The sequence below is a fragment of the Tachyglossus aculeatus genome, chromosome X5, assembly GCF_015852505.1.
Source record: "Tachyglossus aculeatus isolate mTacAcu1 chromosome X5, mTacAcu1.pri, whole genome shotgun sequence".
Classification (NCBI taxonomy): Eukaryota; Metazoa; Chordata; class Mammalia; order Monotremata; family Tachyglossidae; genus Tachyglossus; species Tachyglossus aculeatus.
This window is the reverse complement of record NC_052097.1, coordinates 145,734-168,199: the sequence shown is the minus strand read 5'-3', so window position 1 is coordinate 168,199 and position 22,466 is coordinate 145,734. Positions and strand designations below refer to the sequence as shown.

Below are 22,466 nucleotides of genomic sequence, written 5' to 3'. Positions count from 1 at the left end.
CCAGCTCTCGTTTTTCTGGCCAATGTTCATGGTGCCCTTTTGTCCCTCGGGCGGGCCAAGGGCACGTGGGCAGAGGGCAGGCAGCCCCATGGGTGAGGTCCCTGAGCATCTGAGGAGGCGGTGGCCGCTGCCCCCCGAGCCCCAGTCTGTGGCTCTCGTTTTCTGCTTCAACTGTGTCCCGCGGGGCCCCGGTGGGCAGCTCGCTCATTACTGCTTCTCCCTGGGACGCTGTTCTTCAGAAAGCCTCATCACACTCCACCAGCTGGTCGATGGTGTGCAGCAGGTCTTCGAAGGAAGGGCGCCCCTCCGGTTTCTCCCGAGTGGAAACGGGAAGGCACACGCTGTTACTCGGGGAGCCTGCCCTGGATGGGTCATGTGGCCCTCCTCCACAGGGGCCGCCGGGGGTCTTGGCAGAGGTCTAGGCTCCACTCTGCCTACTCCCGACCCCGGAGCCTCCCCCGCGGCCCCCGACCTGTGCTCCACTGGCCCATGGATGTGGCCAGAGTGGCCTGGGGCCTGGGTCTGACAGCAGATGCCCTCACCCCCTGCCTACAGGATGAACTGGCCCTGGGGACAAAAGCGAGGGAGGATGAGAGGGTAGAGAGTGAGTGGGTTCGGGGTAGAAGGAAGGGAGGAAGCATGGAAGGGGAGCGGGGAAGCGGGGATACGCACCTCGTGCCAACACCTCAACATCACTTGGTACACTACGCTGGAGGCCAGTGGGGGCCGAGCCAGCCTGTGTCCGTGGCTGACCATGTTCACCACCTCATAGTTGGTGTTCTTCTCAAACGGCATCCGACCCTCGGTGAAAATCTCCCACATCAGCACCCCTGGGGAGGACACGCAGGGTCATGTTAGGCTCGCATGGTTCCTGTGGGCCAGGCAAAGACATCCTTGGCTTACATTATAATAATAATAATAATAGTACTGGTTAAGCACCTACTATGTGCCAAGCACTGTTTTAAGCGCTGGGGTAGATAAAGTTAATCAGATTGGACACAGTCCCTTTCCCACATAGGGCTCACATTCCTAAAATCCCCATTTTACAGATGAGGTAACTGAGGGCCAAAGAAGTTAAAGTGACTTGCCGAAGGTCACACAGCAGACATGTGGTGGAGCTAGTGTTAGAACTCAGGTTCTTTATCTCCATGGTCCCCACAGGGCAGGCTCAAACAGGCTTGGTCGCATAAGCGGCGGCTGGTTCCCACAGGCCGGGCAAGGGCATATTTGACTACATTAGCCCCATGGTCCCCGCAGGGTTGGCATGGACAGACTCGACCACAAGAAACCTTACCGAATGACCAGACATCCGACTTGCTGCTGAAGCGGCTGTAGTTAAAGACCTCGGGCGGGCACCACTTCACAGGAAACTTGGCTCCGGATGAGCTGGTGTATTGGTCATCCAGGACATACCTAGAGCCAAGGTACTGAGGGTCACCCAGAGGGAGTCTGGGGCAGGGCATGGTGTCGTGGAAGTGGTGGATGTCAGGTGGGATTTTCCAAGGGGGCAGGAGTTCTTAGCTTTGGGGGCAAAAACCTGGAGGGTGGGGGGGCTAAACAAAAGCAGCCGGCCCCGTTCATCCCGGCCCTGCCCGTGTCTCCAAACTCCAAACTCAAGGACCGAACAGCAACGTTCCCGAGAAAGCTCTTTTGGCTGTCCTGACAAAAGAGAGCCCTGGCTCTCTTCCTCCCTTTAAGGCCCTACTGAGAGCTCACCTCCTCCAGGAGGCCTTCCCAGACTGAGCCCCTTCCTTCCTCTCCCCCTCGTCCCCCTCTCCATCCCCCCATCTTACCTCCTTCCCTTCCCCACAGCACCTGTATATATGTATATATGTCTGTACATATTTGTTACTCTATTTATTTTACTTGTACATATCTATTCTATTTATTTTATTTTGTTAGTATGTTTGGTTTTGTTCTCTGTCTCCCCCTTTTAGACTGTGAGCCCACTGTTGGGTAGGGACTGTATATGTTGCCAACTTGTACTTCCCAAGCGCTTAGTACAGTGCTCTGCACACAGTAAGCGCTCAATAAATACGATTGATTGATTGATTGACTGACAGGTTTGGCCCGAGACCGAGAACATCGCTCGGGACATGTTGAGGGCGTTTCCTGGGACTCTCTGCCACCTAGTGGTAAAGAAAGAGAACGCTGCTCGGAACACGCTAAAGTGGTTTGCTGGGACGCTCAGCCACCTAGTGGTTGAAAAAGAGAACACCGCTCGTAACACGCTGAGGGGTTTGCTGGGACGCTCTGCCACCTAGTGGTTGAAAAAGAGAACGCCGCTCGGAACACGCTGAGGGAGTTTGCTGGGACGCTCTGCCACCTAGTGGTTAAAAAAGAGAACGCCGCTTGGGACACGCAGGGGCGGTTTGCTGGGGCGCTCTGCCATTTACTGTCACCTAGGAAATTCCGAGTAAGCGCTGATTTGAACAGCTCAGAGGTGAAAATAATCGCGGTGTTTGTTAAACGCTTACTCTGTGCCAGGCACTGTTCTATGCGCTGGGGTAGATACAAGATAATCGGCTTGGATACAGTGCCTGTCCAACATAGGTTCACACTCTTAATCCCCATTTTATAGATGAGGGAATTGAGGCCCAGAGAAGTGAAGTGACCTACCCAAGGTCACCCAGAAGATAAATGGAAGAGTAGGGATTAGGGCCCAGGTCCTTCTGACCCCCAGACCCGTGCTCTATCCATTAGGCCACACTGCTTCTCAAGTTTGATAAAGTTCGACTTTTCAGTAATGGAGGGGGCGGGCTCAGGGCAAGCTGTTTGGGGTTTCTCTGCTCCCCCACGCCCACCCTCTAACAGCTTTTAGTGTAAGGCTGACACTCTTTCAGTTCCTGGGTCTCCGAGCCAGATGGTGTGCTATCTTTTCCAGGGAAGAAGAGTAGCAATATCTGAATCATTAGAACTTTCAGGGCTATTTATTCTTCCACTCCCAAGGTTTCAAATATCTCTAAGCAGATGATTCCCAAATCTACTTTTCCTGTCTTGACCTCTCTCCTTCTCTGCAGTCTCACATTTCCTCTTGCCTCCAAGACATCTCTTCTTGGCTGTCCTGCTGACACCTCAAACTTACCATGTACAAAACAGAACTCCTCATCTTCCCACCCAAACCCCGTACTCCCAGTTTCCCATTTCTGTGGACAATACCACTATCCTCCTTGTCTCCCAAGCCTGTAACCTTGGAATTATCCTTGACTCATCTCTCTCACTAAATCCACATATTTAGTGTCACCAAATCCTGTCAGTTCTACCTTCACAACATAGCTAAAATCCACTTTTTCCTATCCATTCAAACTGTTACTATTCTGATAGACATACTTATATCCTGCCTTGCCCACTGCATATGCCTCCTTGCTGACCTCCCTGACTCCTCTCTCTCCTCACTCCAATCCACACTACACCCTGCTGCCGGGGTCACTTTTCAAAAAGAAATGTTCAGTCCATATCTCCCCACTCCTCAAGAATCTACAATTGTTGGCCCATCCACCTCCACATCAAACAGAAACTCCCTACAATCAGCTTTAAAGTATTCAATCAGCTCTCCCCTTTGTATCTTACCTTGCTGGTTTTCTACTAATACCCAATCCACACACTTGGCTTCTCTGTTGCCACCCTAATCACTGAACCTCAATCTCAGCTATCTTGCCATCAGCCCCTTAGCCTCCTCCTCCCTCTGGCCTGTAACTCTCTCCTCCTTCATACACAACAGACCACCGCTCTCTCCACCTTCAAAGCCTTATTAAAATCACATCTCCTCCAAGAGGACTTCCCAACTAAGCCCTTATTTCCCCTACTCTCCTTCACTTCTGTGTCACCTACACCTGGATCTGTGCCCTTTAAGCATTCATTTTTCACTCCACCCACAGTTCTTATATACAGCTACATAATTTATTTTAATATGTCTCTCCCTCTGAACTGTGAGGTCCTTGTGGGCAGGGAACACTACCTATTCTGTTGTTTTGTGCTCTCCTAAGTGTTCAGTACAGCAGCTCTCTGCACATAGGAAGTGCTCTATACATGCCATCATTTGATCTAGCTGTAATTAAAAAATCTCTCAAAGTGGGCAGAACCCAGTACTTTCAGCAACTTTATAGAAAAACATTTTTCATTTGGGCTTCCGAAGCTTCTCATAATTATTAGCAGCTTTAAAAGGTCAAAACGGTTTCAGAAGGTATCATTTGACCCTGGACAAGGTGAGGGAGTGTCAGTTTTGTTTCCAATTGACAAGGGCCCAGCAAACAGCCAGGGGAGACATGAGGGGATGGGGGGGGGATGGATGCTGTTTTGTCACGGGAGGGGGTGGAGGGGAAGGGACAGGGAGATACAGAGGGCTGTGGGTGGGGGAGAGGACACAGGGAGACCCAGTAGTACCTGGCCATGCCGAAATCAGACACCTTGACCACGCCGGAGTCATTCACCAAACAGTTCCTGGCGGCCTGCGAAACAGCCAGTGGTCGACATGTTCCAGTGACAAGTTGGAAAAAAGAAATTCGGTCTCAGTGGGTGTGGAGGATGAATCAATAGCATCTATCGAGTGCTTAATGTGTGCAGAGCACTGTACTAAGCGCTTGGGAGAGTACAGTACAACAGAATTGGTAGATTTTGCCCCTGCTGACCCTCAGAACGGGGCCACCCTGAGGTGTCTGAGTCCCAGCCCAAATGCAATGTTCTGCTTTCTGCCGCTTCCCAGCCCGAAGCCAGGTGCAGGCTGCCCCAGACCTCTGGCTGCACCTGCTCAAATGCACTCCATCTGGGGCGAAGCCTAAGTGGTAGGAGAGATCCCAACCCAGGGGAATTGTCAGAGGAGACATCATGGGGTTGTCTGCAGCCCAGGGGAATTGGAGGAGGAGAGGCGGGGGCCAGGAGAATTCCTTGACAGGGAGGATTGTGTCTACTAACTGTACAGTTGTTTCCCATGCCTTTAGGACAGTTCCCTGCACCCGGCAGGCACTCAGTAAATTCCACTGATAGATTTGACCGGAGAGATAAGAGGAGAACCAGGAGAGGACGGAGTCTGTGAAGCCAAGGTTGGATAGCGTGTTGAGGAGAAGGGGGTGGTCCACAGTGTCGAAGGCAGCTGAGAGGTCGAGGAGTATTAGGATAGACTATGAGCCGTTGGATTTGGCAAGCAGGAGGTCATTGGTGACCTTTGAGAGGGCAGTCTAGAAGTCTAGAAGGCGCTATAAATTATATTATTATCATGTATTATGTTATTATTTAAGAAGATGATATTAGAAGCAGCGTGGTTCAGTGGAAAGAGCCCGGGTTTGGGAGTCAGAGGTCAAGGGTTCTAATCCCGGCTCCGCCACTTGTCAGCTGGGTGACTTTGGGCCAGTCACTTCGCTTCTCTGGGCCTCAGTTCCCTCATCTGTAAAATGGGGATTAAGACCGGGAGCCCCACGTGGGACAACCTGATCACCTTGTATCCCCCCCAGTGCTTAGAACAGTGCTCTGCACATAGTAAGTGCTTAATAAATGTCATCATTATTGTTATTATTATTTGAGATCCAGCTGGGGTAGCCTCCCCATGGTGCGTCCCTCTCCCCTCACCCCCCCCACCGGGCCTGCAGTCCCTGCCTTTCCTCCCAGGAGCCCCCAGGGGCAGAGAATCTCTCCCCTGATTGATCGGGGACTCCTGGTGTCGCCCTCTTGCCCTCATGCCCCAGACGCAGAGTGCCGAGAGATCACCAGATCTCGGTGGATGAAGCTGCTCCGCTCCAGGTAGTCCATGCCCTGGCACACATCCTGGCACATGCTCAGCAGGGTATCCCGGCTGGAGCGCCCATGTCTCTGCCTCAGGTAGTTCAGCAGGCAGCCATGTTCCATGAACTCCGTGACGATGTAGATGGGCTTTTGCTGTGTGCACACACCATACAGCTGCACCAGTTTGGGGTGAGTCAGCTTCCTGCCGGGCCGGAACAGGCACCCCGAAGTTAGCATGGCCTGGCCCCTCTGACCTTTGCCCTCCGCCCTCCACCTCCTGCCCTCTGTCCTTCATCCTCCACACTCCACCCTCTGCCCCTTGCCCTCCATCACCGCGCCCGCCCCTCCCGGCCCCCTGTGCTCTCACCTCTGCCCTTCATCTCCCCACCTCCCCCATCCCTCACCCTCTGCCCCAAGTGCCCGCTGCTGGGCTGGAGGACCCCGGCTCCAGAGTCGGGGACTCACATCATGACTTTGGCTTCTTCTATGAAGTCCTCCTCACACATGGCCCCCTCACGGATGGCCTTGATGGCCACTTTGTACTGAGCCCGCCACTTGCCGAGCCGGACCACCCCAAAGAGCCCGCTGCCCAGCTCTCTCATGAAGGTCAGCTCCGAGGGGTTGATCTCCCACTTCTCTGTGGGACAGAGGAAGCTGGTCAGGGCATGGAAGAGGGGATGGGGTTGGGGGGAGGGTTAGGGTTAGGATGGGGTGCCCCACCCTCGCTTTCTTGCACCCCCATCCCTCCAATGATGCCCCGCCCTCCACCCCGGATCACCTCTGGAGAACGCTTCTCCATTCATATGTCTGGGCTGCAGAGCACTGCTGCAGGGGATCCAGGCACCAGGTCAACATCATTCACCTTAAATTCACCCTCGCCAGCTAGAACTCTGCCCTCTCCGCCGCTTGGCATCAGTAAGACCTCACTAAATACCGTTGATGGATCGACTACTCCTTCTTCCTTGACTCCTGGGCCCATTGCCTCATAGGCTATTCCAGACCTTTAACTCCCTCCCAAATCACCCCCATCTCTCACCCTGATGGCCTGGCCAATTACTTTACTGATAAAATCAAAACCATCAGGCATGGATTCCACTTTATCTCCCACCAACTCCACAGTTCCTTCCTACAGCCCCATGCAATCTCTCATCCTTCTCAGCTATCTCTCAAGAAGGGATCTCCTGACTCCTTTCAAAATCTACTTCCTAAATCACTGAGGAAGAGTCAGGGATTGAGAGGGGAGAGTTAGAGGTGTTGGATGTCCATGCTGGGTCACTGGAGGAGAGTCAGGGATGGAGAGGGGAGAGTCAGGGGTGGCAGATGGCCCTTTCCTAACCATGAGGGTGGGGGTCCAGGAGGACAACCAGGATACACTTCCTCCCAAGTGTCTTGGTACCCCTGTTGAAGCCAAATCTTGGGATGGAAAGAGCCAGGATAGTACTTCTTACAGGTCTTTCAAATACTGAAGTCATACTTGGAGCTGTACTTACTGATGTGCCCTCATGGTTAGGGATGGACCATCCAACACCCCTGACTCTCCCCTCAATGACCCAGCATGGACCATCCAACACCTTTGACTCCCCTTTCATCCCTGACTCCCCTCAGTAATTCATCATGACCCCTCATCTATGGATCTGCCCAAACTCCTCTGGACCTATTGGCCTCCCGCCGTTGGAGGAAGAAGTGTTCCTTCTGTTTGCTCTGAGCTCGCCTCCTCCTGGCTCCAGTGGGGGCCCCTTGCCCTGGCAATCGGCCAGTCGATGGTATGTAGTCAGTGCTTACTGTGTGCTCTGTTATGTTGTCAACTTGTACTTCCCAAGTGCTTAGTACAGTGCTCTGCACACAGTAAGTTCTCAATAAATACGATTGAATGAATGAATGCTCTGCCCTGCACTATGCCCTGGGGAGGTAAGGCTCGAGGAACTGCAGTTCTGGGCTCGCCCACTCCCGGATATCTAGCCCACCTGTGGCATGGGTCATTAGTCAGTCAGTCAGTCAACTGTATTTATTGATTGCTTACTCTATGTAAAGCATTGTACTTGGGAGAGTATGACATAATAAACAGACACATTCCCTGCCCACAGTGAGCTTTCAGTCATTACCGTAGCTGAACCCCGCTGTGGTCGGAGCATGTCTCCCCTTGATGCTCACCGGATACCGCAGCCTCGTGACGAGACCTAGGGATCAGAGGACAAACGTCCCGTGGGAGCCCTGGGGAACTGAGCTCTGGAGCTCAGGTGGCTGGGCCGGCCGGTCTGCTCTGGGGCCTCGGACTGGTCCCCAGCTTTAAAGCAGAGATTGGGGGCAGGGAGTACCTGCTGCGTTGTGCTTGTGATACTCGATGATCTCGGGGATGGAGGGAAACGAGTGCTTTTCTGCTAGATAGTACCTCTTGGGAGTCGTGGCCGTTTCCTTGATGTGGTAATGGCGGAAGCCTGACGAGCCTTCCCTAGGGCCAGGGACAAGTGCAAGGTGTTTCCCCTGAGGGAAGGTGAGTCACTTCTGTCCATCATCCCCACCCTGCTTGACCCTCCAGCTCAAATCAGCACAGCTGGCACCCCAAGGCCTAGAAGAAGGATGACGGAGAGGGGGCCGGCTGCCCCAGAAACCTTTCTGCCAAACACACTATCTTTCCCAGAATCCAGACGGCACCAAAGTGACCCAGGTCAGGCGACTCACCCTCCAAACTTGGTGTATAGGGAGACGGTGTACAGGCCCGGCTGACTGGAGTCCCTCACGATGAAGCCTCCTTCCTTATCCTGGAGGAAGCCAAACAGAAAGGACATTTGAGGCTCCAAAACTGTTCTGCAGAAGCTCCTGACTGGAAAAGTAGAAACGTCCCTTGGGCTGGAGAGCCCAGCTCCAGCTGGAGCAACCAGTTGATGTTAGGAAGCGAGGCTGGATGGGCAGGACTGGATCCCTTCCAAGTGGGCCGTGAAGGGACCAGGCTGGAGATGAGGCCAGCTGGCTCAACCCCCCACACTCTGGTGATTCCCGGAACAGATGGGGTTTGTCCCTGGCTCTCGAGTCCCAGCAGACTCACCGGGCATTTAGTCGCCATGGAACCGAACCCCATGATCCTGATTTCTGGTTTGTGAGTGGGGAGCAGGGCCCAACCAGGAATACCAAACTAGCACAGGAGTGCAGCTGGGACCAATGTGGGGGTGGGGTTGCTTGTTCCAGGCCATGGCCTCCTGGGGGTTGGCTCCAGGGGACCCTGCCCTGGGTGGAGCAGGAGGCCTGTCATAGGCCAGAGCCTCCTGGGGGTCAGGCCCAGGGGACCCTGTAGGGAGAAGGGGCTCCTTCTCTACCTCATCCTGGACCCACCCCTGATGACAAGAAGACACCCTGGGCAACACTGATGCTGTCATCCTTGGTCCCGCCTCCCTGTCCTGAGGTCTGGAGCTCCCCAGAATGATTGGGGAAGGGTAGTTCCTCAGAGTTGGTCCTGATTGCTGTCCCCATGGGCTTGGGGGAAACAGTGGGGAGAGAAGATTGCCGGGGATGGGGTGGATGGATAAGGCAGAGAGAAGTGTCAGGATCCAGGCTCTGGGGGCTCTTGGCCAGTTGTGCTGAGCGGCCACAAGTCATGACTCCTCAGCCTGACCAGATCATCTCTCCTTCCCTCATCACGGCCCTTGCAGTGGGAAGACCAGGGCTGAGGGCACACGGCACTTGCCTCTTTCTTGAGGAGCTGCTCTGCCTTGCTGCGGTTCATGTTCCGGCAGTACCACCTGAAGAAGACACATTGCCACAACCCAGTCAGGGGAATCTTGACCTCTGGTCTCAGAAGAAAATAGGGGACTCTGCCTTGGACCGTCCCCCTGACTGCCTCCTGCAGCCACCAGTGAGGGCCTGGTGGGGGTTGAGGAGGTTCCAGCAGGGGTGGGGGTCCAGTCCCAGCTCCCCACCCCACACCGGCCCACCTCCCTCAGGTCAGACCTCTGAGTCTATCAGAGTTTCTTTATTCTCGAGTGATGGCCTCAGTAATGCGAACGGCAGTCTGGGGCCCCAAATCCAGTGGCCCAGCCACCCATAAGTCGAGGTCCCACTCTGTGTCTGCCCAGCCTGCAGCACAAGGGTGGAGGGTGGGAGAGGATCCCCGCCTTCTGTGATAGAGGCCCAGGGCGGGGATCATCGCTCTGCACACATCCCCTCCCTCCTCAAAAGCCTCCAACAGTTGCCCAACCACTTCCACAACGAATGGAAACTCCTGACTATTGGCTTTAAGGCCCTCCATCAGTTCTCCCTCTCCCCTCTGTTCTTGCTCCTCTCCCACTACAACTCGGACTGCACACTTCAATCCTCTAATGCCAGTCTACCTACTGTGTGCCTCAATTGTTTCTCTATCAATCAATGGCATTTATTGAGTGCTTACTTTGTACAGAGTCCTGTAGTAAGCACTTTCTCTCTTGCTGTTGATCCCTCTCTCATGCTCTCCCTCCTGCCTGGATCTCCTTCCTCCTTCATATCTGATGGACCACCATTCTCCCCATCTTCAAAGCCCTCCTAAAATCACCTCTCCTCCAGGAAACCAGCCCCAATTAATCTCTCATCACCCCATCCTATTCTCCCTCCCTTCTGCATCGCCTAATCACTTGGACCCACAGCCCCTAAGTGCTTTGATACTTTCCCCACTCTCACCTCCAGGGCACTTATGTCTGTCTCCTTATACTCTGCTGCTTCCCCTAGCTGTCGTTTAGAATAATTTCTGTTTCCCCCAACTAGATTGTAAGCTCCTCATGGACAGGGAGTATTTCTACCTACTTTATATTCTTCTAAGGGCTCAGAACTGGGCTCTGTAGGCTGTAGGCACTGAATAAATACCACCGCTTGATTGAATGACTGAGAGGGGTGAGAAGGAGGGAAGAAGGAAAGTAAGAGGAAAGGGAAGAATAAAGGGAGGAGAAGAGTGGGTGAGGAAGAGAGGGAGGAGGGGACAAGGGGGATGAAGACAAGGAGGAAATGGGGAAAGAAAGGAGGGGGATATGTCAGCAGAATTCAAAGAGGAAATTTATGGAAAACCCCCAGTTTTCATTGATCCCTCCTGTGGAGCTGGCCAGACCCCCACTTTTCAATGGGCCACCCCATAGAGCTGGTCAGACACTTCAATTTTCACTGGACTCCCCTTTGGAGCTGGTTAGACCCCAGTTTTCAGTGGGCCACCCCTTGGAGCTGGTTAGGCCCCCCAATTTTCACTGGTCTGGCCCATGGAGCTGGCTGGGCCCAGTTTAGGCTAATCCCCGCCCTCACCCTTACGCCCATGTTACTTACTGGTACTGTTCCAGGTTGTTGGGTTTCTTTCCTGTGACATAGTTACTTGGGATGTAACCTTCGCTTCTAGAGGCAACCGGACATGCTCAGAACCCGACGGGGATGGGCGCCATGCACCCGGGACCGGCCAGGCTTCTCTTCCACAGCCCCTCTCCTCCCTGCTCCCTCTCCCCCCTTCTCTCCCCAACCCCTCCCTTCTTGGCTCTCATTTCCCGCCATTCCTGCTCCCACCCCCACCTGCCCCACCCCCCTCCCATGCCCATCAACCCGAGGCAGCACATTGCATCCCTGGTGGTGTGGGATTCATTGCAGACCAAGCCCCTTGGTGAGGGAGCACCCCCAAGTAAGCTGGGGGGTTGGGGGGCTGAGCTGCTGTGTACAGCACCCTTCTCCCCCAGTGAGCGGGCCCAGGCAGTCACCCCCAGGGGTTGAGAAGGGGTGGGGTGTCACAAGGGTGGCACCGCAGGCAGCCAGAGGGCGGATGGCTCACCCAAACTTGTCTCGGGCTCGCCACCAGTGCACGTCACTCTTCTCCAGCACTATGTACTCCTGCCCCCGCTCCAGGCGCAGGTCGTGTGCCTCGGTGGCTTGGAAATCAAACATGGCGATGACGACTTCTTCCCCGCCACCTTCGTCCTCTGGTGGGAGTGGGGGTGGAGGCCTTCTCTGGAGAAAACCAAACTGCTGAACCCTCGGGGCCGGAGTGCAGAGGTGACTCACGGGTTCCTCCCTCCTCAGGCTGGCCTGGCACCCTCTGCCACCAGCCTCGACTCAGTCTGACCCACTGGGAGGGAGCTCCCTGTGCTGCTCCTCTGCGCTGCCCCCCGAACTGCCCTGTCTCCCTCCAACAATCAACTGCATCTTCACCATATCAGGGGGTGCTCGTCCGCCCTCTCCTACCTGGTGTTTCTGTGGAGCCGGAGGCAGGGTCTTCTTTATACCTGAAAAAGGGACGATGGGCCATGGGTGCTGAGGGCTCATGGAGATCAGTGGCAGCAGCGGTGGAGGCAGAGAGGACCTGGAGTTGTGGCTGACTGCCTGTCACACACAGGGCTGTCCCCAGTGTGAGCTGAGCATGGAGGTCGGGCGTGGAGTTGCAGCCTCGCCAACTGCTCCCAGGGACTTGTGAGCCCACCAAATAGGAGAATGCAGCTGGCCAGAGGGCTCCATTAGCACACTGGGTCACAGCCTCACAGCCAGGGCTTTGTCATGGAGTTGGGGAACTTCATTCCCCACCAAGTGCAAGGAGCCAGTCAGTCCCCCACCCCACTGAGGGAAGGGTCACAGAGTGATCCTGCACCTGGACTATCTGTAGTGGAACTAAGTGTGGCAAGGCCTGAGATTGTTCATGAAGAAGGAGTACTTACTACTCTCAAAAAGATTGTATTTTTCGCATCCAGGTGCTAACTTTTCTGTTTGTCTGCAACACTGGTAGACGCCTTCCGCCCAGAACTTGGGGTGATATTTCACCATGATGTTGCTGTTGTGCTTTATTTCTGCAATTTGGAGAAACAGTCCAGGTTAGTGGTGTGGGAACCAAATAGGCCATAGGAGTCGGGCAGGCCGTGGAAGCGGGACGTGGAAGCTAACCACAGGCACGGAGTGGGCTGTGGGAGCAGGCCAGGGAATCGCCCTAGGAGTGGGCTCCAGGAGCAAAGTGGACTACAGAAGCAGAGAGTGGAAGCAGAGTGGAGTAGGCCATGAGAGCTGAGCAAGAGTGGGCCATGCGAGCTTAGCAGGGTGGGTCTTGAGAATGGACCAAAGAATCAGGTCTCTAGAGCACAGTGCAGTGGACCACAGAAACAGGCTTTGGGGGCTGAGCAAAGTGGGTTACTGGAGCGGACCACCCTATCAGACCCTGGGAGCAGAGCAGAGCGGGAGCTGAGTGCAGTGAGCCACTGGAGCGGGTTAGGCCGCAGAAGGGAGCCCTGGGAGCAAATCAGAGCAGAGCAGAGCAGGCACGGGGGTTACAATCGAGATAAGCAGACCAGTCATCCTCCATGCCACACTTGAAACTACTTGGCCAAGGTCTGGGCAGGCCCTGGAGGGTCTCTGAGCAGAGACCATTTTGGAGTGTGCGGGGTGGGGCTCCCAGAGAGCAGAGATCATACCTTTATCGAATGTACTCTGCCAAGCACTCAGTCCAGGGCTCTGTACACAGCAGGAGCTCAGTCCAGACCCCTGATGGGTTGGTGGGGACAGGTTTATTGGTGAGAGGTGGGTGAGAGGGAGTGTATCCAGGCAGTTTGGGGTGGGCGACCGAGTTTTGGGGACTGGGGCCAGCCTATCAGCCAAGGCTACTGCTGCCAGGAGGGGCTGGGGAGGAAAGGATTGAGCCATCAGGACTCTGCCCTACTCCAGACTCTCTAGCCAGCACTGCCGCAGCCGGGTGGGGATGGGGCAGGGCAGGGGCAGGGGCAGGAGCAATGGGAAGCCAAGGATCTGTGTTGTCCTGGACCGAGTTACCTTCTTTGAGATTCTTCACCCATCGGTCCCTGCTCTGGGCACTGGGTGCAAAGACGTAGAGGGTGTTAGCGTCGTGCACAACCTGGAATGGACAAGGTGAGGGGAGTGGGAGAGCTAAATGTTGGGGGCTTAATGCCAGCAGCCCCGACCCTGGCTCCTCAATCCTTGCCCCGATGGAAAACACCATTCCACAGAAGGAAGGATGGAACAAGATTCAGGACCCCACAAGTCCCCCTTCCTGCTCCCCACTCTTCTTCACTCCCCAACCCGCTCCCCCTAACCTGCTGCCCTCTGCCTGCACCCCCTGGGGCTGGAGCTGGGACTGAGTCTGAAGCTATGGTTGGGACTGGGGCTGGGGCTGGGGTTGAATTTGGGAATGGGACTAAGGCTGAGGCTGGGGTTTGGGAATGGAGTTGGGGTCAGGGGAGGGCCTGAGGCTCAGGCTGTGCTCAGCAGGTGAGCCATGATGGAGCCATCCTGGGGTTCCCTGCCCCCTCCCTCCCCAGAGTGCTGCTGCTGTCCAGCCAGGGCCCGGATCACTCAACCTCACTGACCCGGCCAGCACAGTGGGCAGCACGATGGAGAGCCATCCTCAGTGGGTCCTCGAGGACTCACCTGGAATGCGAACTGGTTCTGGCAGGGGGGTGCTCCATCATCACTTTTCACGGTTTCCACACACCGGATTTTGGAAACGTCGATAAAGCCTTTCCGGTGCCTTTTCTGAAAAATGAGGGGTGGGAGGCATTGGATGGGGACACTGGGAGGGGGTCAGATGTGGGCAGGACAGGGCAGTGTGGTCAGAAGGGGAGCTGGGGGTGGCAGAACGGGGTGGTGGGGCTTGGAGGGGAATTACTCAATCAGTAAATCATTTTTATTGAGTGATCGCTGTGTGCAGAGCACTGCATTAAGCCCTTGGAAGAGTACAGTAGAATGGACTTGGTAGACACGTTCTCTGCCCACAAGGAGTTTACAGTCTAGAGGGGGAGACAGACATTAAATTATGGATATTTACATACGTGCTGTAGGGCTGAGGGTGTGTTGAATAAAGGTTGCAAATCCAGGTGCAAGAGCAACAGAGGAGGGAGAGGGAACAGTGGAAATGAGGGCTTAGACAGGGAAGGTCTCTTGGAGGAAATGTCATTTTAATAAGGCTTTGAAGGTGGGGAGAGTGATCGTCTGTCAGATATGAAGGGGGAGGGCTTTCCAGGCCAGAGGCAGGACGTGGGCAAGGGGTCGGTAGTGAGATAGGTGAGTAGGCAGGTGTTAGAGGAGTGAAGTGAACCTGCTGGTTTGTAGTAGGAAATCAGCGAGGTAAGATAGGAGGAGCAAGGTGAGTGAGCGCTTTAAAGCCAATGGCAAGGAGTTTCTGTTTAGAGTGAAGGAGGATGGGCAACCACTGGAGGTTCTTGAGGAATGAGGAAACATGGACTGAAATGATCAGGACAACAGAGTGAAGTATGGATAGGAGTGGGAGGGACAGGAGGCAGGGAGATCAGCTCAGAGGTTGATGCAGTAATCAAAATGGGATGTAAGTGCTTGCATCAGCATGGTAGCAGTTTGGATGGAGAGTAAAAGACAGATTTTAGCAATGTTGTGAAGGTAGAACTGAAGGGATATGGTGACAAATTGAATATATGGGTTGAATGAGGGAGATGAGTTAAGGATAATGCCAAGTGTACAGGCTTGTGAGACAGGGAGGTTGGCGGTGCTATCTACAGTGGAGGATAAAGTCACGGGGAGAACATGGTTTGGAAAGGAATATATGTTGCATACTTGTACTTCCCAAGTGCTTAGTACAGTGCTCTACACACAACAAGCGCTCAATAAATATGATTGAATGAATGAATGAATAGGAAGATGAGGCATTCTGTTTTGGATATGTTAGGGTTGAGGTGTTGGCAGGACATCTCACAAGCCCGCAACCTTGGTGCCATCCTTGACTCGGCTCTCTCATTCACCCCACACCTCCAATCCATCACCAAAACCTGCCTGTCTCACCTTCACAACATCATCAAGATCTGCCCTTTCCTCTCCATCCAAACTGCTAACTTCTCAGTACAATCTCTGGATTACTCCATCAGCATCCTTTCTGGTCTTTCTTTCTCCCCTTTCATCCTTTCTCCCCCCCCCCCCCCCTTTTTAGACTGTGAGCCCACTGTTGGGTAGGGACTGTCTCTATATGTTGCCAATTTGTACTTCCCAAGCGCTTAGTACAGTGCTCTTCTCATAGTAAGCGCTCAATAAATATGATTGATGATGATGATGATGATGGTCTCCCAACCTCCTGTTTCTCCCCACTTCAGTCTATACTTCACTCTGCTGCCCGGATTATCTTTCTATAGAAACGCTCTGGGCATGTCGCCCCGCTCCTCAAAAATCTCCAGTGGTTGCCTATCAACCTTTGCATGGCTTCGGAGCTCTCCATCACCTTCCCCCCTCCTACCTAGAGAAGCAGCATGGCTCAGCGGAAAGAGCACGGGCTTGGGGGTCAGAGGTCATGGGTTCTAATCCCAGCTCCACCACTGGTCATCTGTGTTACTTTGGGCAAGTCACTTAACTTCTCTGTGCCTCATTTACCTCATCTGTAAAATAGGGATTAAGACTGTGAGCCCCATGTGGGACAACCTTGTATCCCCCCAGCACTTAGAACAGTGCTTTGCACATAGTAAGCACTTAACAAACACCATCATGATATTATTATTATTATTATTATTATCATTATTATTATTATTATTACTTCACCTCTCTTCTCTCCTTCTATAGCCCAGCTCACATACTCCGCTCCTCGGCCGCTAACCTCGTCACTGTGCCTCATTCTTGCCTGTCCCACTGTCGACCCCTGGCACATGTCCTTCCTCTGGCCTGGAATGCCCTCCCTCCTCACATCCACCAAACTAGCTCTCTTCCCCCATTCAAAGCCCTACTGAGAGTTCACCTCCTCCGGGAGGCCTTCCCAGACTGAGCCCCCCTTTTCCTCTGCTCCTCCTCCCCTCCCCAGGACCCGACTCTCCCCCTCTGCTCTACCCCCTTCCCTGCCCCACAGCACTTGTGTATAATTGTACATATTTATTATTCTATTTTTTAATTAATGATGTGTAAATATCTATAATTCTATTTATCTGTTTTGATGCTACTGATGCATACTTGTTTAGTTTTGTTATCTGTCTTCCCCTTCTAGACTGTGAGCCCATAGGGATTGTCTCTATCTGTTACCAAATTGTACTTTCCAAGTACTTAGTACGGTGCTCTGCACACAGTGAGTGCTTAATAAAAACAATTGAATGAAGGAATGAATGAACATCCAAATAGGGATGTCCTGAAGGCAAGAGGAAATATGAGACTGGTGAGAAGAAGATAAATAGGGGCTAGAGACATAGATTCGGGAATTATCCGCATAGAGATGGTAGTTGAACCCATGGAAGTGAATGAGTTCTCCAAGGGAGTGGGTGTAGATGGAGAATAGAAGGGGACCCAGAACTGAGCCTTGAGAGATTCCCACAGTTTGAGGTGGGAGGCAGAGGAGGAGCCCGTGAAAAAGACCTAGAAGGAGCAGCCAGAGAGATAGGAGGAGAACCAGGAGAGGACAGTGTCTGTGAAGTCAGGTTGGATAATGTTTGCAGAAGGGGGTGGCCGACAGTGTTGAGGGCATCCAAGAGGTCAAGGAGGATTAGGATGGAGTAGAGGCCATTGGATTTGGCAAGAAGGAGATCACTGACATTTGAGTGGGCAGTTTCCATGTAAAAAATGGTGAGGAAGCCAGGTTGAAGGGGGTCGAGGAGAGGAAGTGGAGACAGCGGGAGTTTTTCAAGGAGTTTGGAAAGGAATGGTAGGAGGCAGATTGAGTGATAGCCTCAGGGAGTAGTGGGGTTAAGGGAGGGTTTTTTTAGGATAGGGAAGACATGAGCATGTTTGAAAGCGGTGGGGAAAAAGCCATTGGAAAGTGAACAGTGCAAGATGGCCGTCAGGGAGGGAAGGGAAGGGGCAAGTGTTTTGATAGGGTGCATCAGAGGCACAGGTGGAGGGGGTAGATTTTGAGAGGAGGCAGGAGATCTCGAGATACTGCTGGGAAAGATGGGAGAGTTGAAGAGGAAGCAGGATGGCGGAGGGGCTGGAGAGGATAAGGGGAGATTATGCCGGATGTTATCAATTTTATCAATAAAGTATTTGGCCAGGTCATTAGGGACAAGAGATGATGGGGAGGTGGAGGGAGGGCGGGGGTTTGAGGAGGGAGTTAAACATCTGAAAGAACTGGTGAGGACAATGGGTATGGGAGTCAGTAGGGATGGAGAAATAATGTTGTCAGGTGGAGGAGAGGGCACAGTTAAAGCTGGCACGGATGAGTTTGGGATGGACAAGGTCAGCCCGCTATCTGGATTTCTGTCAGCAGCGCTCTGCGCCTCGTCCACAGGAGCACAGGAAGCATACTATGGAGTTAATCTAAGGCTTTGGGTTAGTGGTATGAGATCAACAGAGGGACAAGGGAGTGAGGGACTTGAATTCAGGGAGAGCCCCTCCTCCTAAGCGAGATTCCAGAAGGGTTCCAGCTGGATTCCGAGAGAAAGTGTCAGGGGTTGGGGGCAGAGTTGAGGGGCACTGCTCAGGTTGAACAGCCAACAGCTTCTTCCTTACCCCACCATACCCCTTCCGCCCCCTTCCCGTTCCCAACCCTGGAGTAGGAGCTGACCAGAGTCAGATGGCCAGGAGGAGCAAGGTCCCGAGGTGAGGGACCCAGGACACATGCCCATGGACAGGATGGGTTTGGTTGAAGGGGAGATGGAAGCACACTGAAGATGCTGATCACCTACACTAAGTGGTAAGGGACAGGATAGTGGGTCCTACTGTATTTCTCTTTCATGTTTGATGTTCTCTTACTCCCAACATGGGCAGGAGTCCTGTCCTTATGCAGTTAAGAATTTCAGACTCTGAACCGGCGGTTCAGTCCGGGCCACCAGGGTCAGCCAGCAATCAGATGTGATCTGCCAGCCGCAGGTCACCCAAACCTGTGATACCCTGAAGCCTGTCCCCAGGGAGGATCACCGTCCCTCCCCTTCCCACCACCCCAACTCTTCCTCCTTATCTCCTGACCCCTCTCCTTCTCCCCTCCCCTTCTTCCCCTCAGGGCCCCACCACCACCCAGTTGATAAGCAGAAGCAGAAATAACTCAACAGATAACAGGTTTCCCCCTCTCCTTTCCCCTGTTCCCTGCAGGCGTCACCCAGGGGATGATGGAACTGGCAGCTCTCAGAGAGATTGAGGAACCAGGAATGGGGGTGGGAGGGGGTTGGAGGAGGTAGTGAATAACCCAGCCCTGTGCCCAGCTCTGGGCCCAGCCCCAGTCACAAACTGTACAGCACCAATTTGGGAGCCAGAAGAAGAGGAAGGAAGGAGCTCACTGCAATGTCAAGGGCTTGTACTTGATAGTTCCTGTTGAAAACCTCAATTTAACAGTTGAGGGGCCAAGATTATCATCATGAGAAATTCACAGAGAGGAAACTTCTTCCAGGCTGGAAGAGCCACAGATTTGCAGAGCCAAGAGCGGCTCTGGCCAGGTGTCCACTTGGCCCCAGATGCAGAATGGCCAGCCGAGCAAGCAAGGGTAACTGGAGTGGTCAGGGGATGGACCATCTGAACCATGTTGGACCACCCTGGGCCTCCCAAGCCTCATTGGACCTTGCTGGACCATGCCAGACAACTCTGAGCCTCGCCAGACCATGCCGAGACACCTGGGCTAACTGGGCCTCGCTGGACTTCAGCAGACCATGCCAGGCAACACTGGGCCTTGCTGGGCCTTGTTGGACTTCACTTGACCATGCCAGGCCACCCTGCTGACCATGCTGGGTCAATTTGGGCCTTATTGGATGATTTTGGACCACCCTGGGCCTAGCAGGGCCTCACTGGACCACGGAGGGCCACCTTGGGCCACATTGGGCCTCGCCGGATCATACCAGGCCACCCTGAGCCTTGCTGGGACTCGCTGGAACTTGCTGACTCTGCAGGTGAGTATCCAAGGTCTTCCTGGTATGCCTCGGGCTCGCAGTTAAGTGCCACTTTCCTGGGCCATGGCCCAAAGGTCGAGGAGGGCTTCTGCCCACTCCCCGGAGTGGATATGACTCCCTTCAGTCTGGAGGGTCTGAAGCGGCTGCCAAGGGAAAAGACCTTCCTCGTCTTTGTTGCTTCTCCAAACCCTCTCTTGCCCCTGCCCCCAGCTTCTGCTGCTACCGCTGTTCTGGCCAAAGATGGAAACTCTCTAGCAATCTTGCACGTGCCTAGCCCTCCCTGGTCACTCCTACCCCTCCCTTCATATCGTCGCCTTTCCCTCCTCTCCACCCCTCCTCTCCCACTCTCTTCTATTCTGTCCTGGGAGCACCTTCTCTGCCCCCAGATCTAATCAAGAGTTTGGTCACTGGTTGGCAATGGCCTCATCATTCCCAGAATTCCCAAAGGAAGCAGGAGATGCTTTCCATTGAAGACCTGTGGTTACTCTGTGGGTATTGGGGGCCGGGGGTGGGGGGACTTAACTGTTTCTAGTGTGACTGGTCAGTCTCATAAATCCATTGTTGGGTAGGGACCGTCTCTATACGTTGCCAACTTGTACTTCCCAAATGCTTAGTACAGTGCTCTGCACACAGTAAGCGCTCAATATATACGATTGAATGATTGAATGAATGAGGTTACGCCTACCTGCCTGCCCACCCCCTGGCACTATAATAATGGCATTTATTAAGCACTTACTATGTGCAAAGCATTGTCCTAAGTGCAGGAGTGTTTACAAGGTGATCAGGTTGTCCCACATGGGGCGCAGTCTTAATCCCCATTGTACAGATGAGGTAACTGAGGCATAGAGAAGTTAAGTAACTTGCCCAAAGTCACACAGCTGACAAGTGGTGGAGCCCAAATTTGAACCAATGACCTCTGACACCAAAGCCCATGCTCTTTCCACTGAGCCACGCACTAACAGCCAGTTCTGCTGTAACCCATGTTCCCATTGCACCAGTGCCCGGGACAAGGTTGGAGGAGGGTGAAAAGCTGGGTGTCTAGCAGGTGTAGGAGGAAAGGATTGTGCATGTGTGAGTGTGTGGTGTCAGTGGAGGCATGACGTTATGCTTCCCAGCCTGTGCCCTAGCCTCACCGTCCCATATTCTACAGGACTTGGGTTTCTCTCTGTAGTTGCAACTTCATTGTATTTAATTCAGCAAAGTAGCCATGGATAGCCAGCAGGGCAAAGCGTCCTGCTGCTGGTGGCCAGAACAGTTCTTCTCTGGAAACAGTCCATCCTGGTGAGATCTTGGAACTGCGCACCCCCTGGCAAGGCTGCATTAGCTGTAATCTGGACCTGGGGCTGGACTGTCCAGTGGGCCTCCTGACCAGTCACGGCCAGCAATGACATCATGACCGCGCTACCAGCCAGAGCAGCCTCAGACCCTTAGGAGAGTTGTGGTTGGCCTCGGTTTCTAGCCCTCCAGATCTTTTGCTGGGCTGGGAGTGGGGGAGAAGGAGCAGGAGTAGGGAGAAAGCCCCACTGTGACTTAGTGGCCGTTCCAGGCTTCTCTTCCTTGCTCCCTTTCCACACTTGGCCATGTGGCTTGCTTTTCTGAAAGCAATGGTGGCTTCTGGGTAGGGGCTGGGGAGTTCCCCTCCTACCCCAGCCCAGTCACAGTGACCCCCTGCCATGGGTGATACCGTCATGTACATGCGCAGGCAAGAGTCATTTTTGCCTGTGGTGGGGAGGAAATCCAGGCCCTCTACCCTCAACCCTGACTTGGGGGGTGGCTGGGGAGGAGCTGGTGACAGGGGGCACTCTCTTAGATCCCCAGAGGCCCTGCAGCCTGGGTGGGGCTGAATCTGGGCCCCTGAAGATCTGTGAGCCTGGAGGCAGACACCGGGCAGCTGTCTGGTTATCTGTCCAGGGCAGTAGCAGACACTCTGGGAAGCAGCGGAATCCTGATCTCTGGCTCAGACCCCACTTTTAGTGGCAGAAACAGTCAGCCCAGCAGGAACTGACGAAAAGACAGATTTCAGAAAGGGAGTTTGCAAGAGCAGAAAAAGGTAAACCCTTCCAAGGACCCCTACCTCCGCTCGGCCTTCGTAGTACGTCAGCAGGGATGCCGTGAGCACAAAAAGCCTCTCCTTGTAGTTCAGAGGGGATGTCTTCTTCTTCTGTTGAGATCTTTTAATGAGAATTTCCTCCAGGATGACATTCCCATTCATTTCAGCCTCCTGCTTGCCCCTTCTCTGGCCATCAACCATCCAAATTGCTGAAACAGCCCAAAGACCAAGGGGTTTGACTGAGCTTTCCTGCTTCCAGCACTTCTGGTCTCTCTCTCTCTGCCCTCATGCAGCACCTCAAGCTGGAATTTCTCAGAGGTCCCCCCACACCTCCCAGGGTACCCCCACCCTCCCTCCATCCCCCTGGAGTTCCCCAATTTCCTCCCATCCCCTCTTGGAGTCCCCTACCTTACCCCCACCCGCCCGGAGTCATCCCCATTTCTTGTTCACCACACTGCACCTTCTCCTTAGCCTTCCCCTGCCAATTCCAGCCTACTTTGTAAATCCCCCCCTTTCCACCTGCTCCTCTGATTGCCTCCCTTTTCTCTCTGGTCCACTGAAATCACTTAATCCCATTTCCCCTCCCTGCCTCCCTCCCTCCCTCACTGCCGCCTTCAACTTCTCATTCTCTGCGGCCCCCTCTCCACTGTCTTCAAATAGGTTTGAGCCTCCCTCCTCTAAGAAAGCCTGTCTGGATCCCACAGGCATTTCCAGTCATCGCCCCACCTTCCCACTCCCACTTCTGTCCACCCATTGCCCCCATTTCTTTCCCACCAATCCTCTGGTCAACACTCTATAGTCAGGTGTTGACCTCTGTACTCCACAGAGGTGGTGATCTCTAAGGCCACCAATAACTCTGTACGTGTGTGTGTGTGTGTGTGTGTGTCTGTCTGTCTGTCTGTCTGTCTGTCCTGTGAGATGTTCCCCGGAGTCTTCTCCAGCTGGAGGCCAACCTGATGAGACAC

At 53.8% G+C, this 22,466-nt stretch overlaps 1 protein-coding gene across 1 annotated transcript in view; it reads right to left on the bottom strand.

Moving 5' to 3' along the window:
- TEC (tec protein tyrosine kinase) overlaps positions 1-22,466 on the bottom strand; it is a 53,746-nt gene continuing 31,280 nt past the window's right edge. The window contains exons 2-18 of the mRNA XM_038769276.1: positions 21,526-21,710; positions 14,071-14,175; positions 13,456-13,537; positions 12,357-12,485; positions 11,890-11,930; positions 11,480-11,655; positions 10,990-11,055; positions 9,395-9,449; positions 8,395-8,474; positions 8,031-8,164; positions 7,818-7,892; positions 6,181-6,352; positions 5,701-5,917; positions 4,384-4,448; positions 1,295-1,413; positions 673-830; positions 1-313 (exon numbers count right to left, since the gene is read on the bottom strand). Coding sequence (XP_038625204.1) covers positions 236-313; positions 673-830; positions 1,295-1,413; positions 4,384-4,448; positions 5,701-5,917; positions 6,181-6,352; positions 7,818-7,892; positions 8,031-8,164; positions 8,395-8,474; positions 9,395-9,449; positions 10,990-11,055; positions 11,480-11,655; positions 11,890-11,930; positions 12,357-12,485; positions 13,456-13,537; positions 14,071-14,175; positions 21,526-21,702 — 1,929 coding nt within the window. The 5' untranslated portion in view covers positions 21,703-21,710 and the 3' untranslated portion in view covers positions 1-235. The remainder of the gene's footprint in view (positions 314-672; positions 831-1,294; positions 1,414-4,383; positions 4,449-5,700; positions 5,918-6,180; positions 6,353-7,817; positions 7,893-8,030; positions 8,165-8,394; positions 8,475-9,394; positions 9,450-10,989; positions 11,056-11,479; positions 11,656-11,889; positions 11,931-12,356; positions 12,486-13,455; positions 13,538-14,070; positions 14,176-21,525; positions 21,711-22,466) is intronic.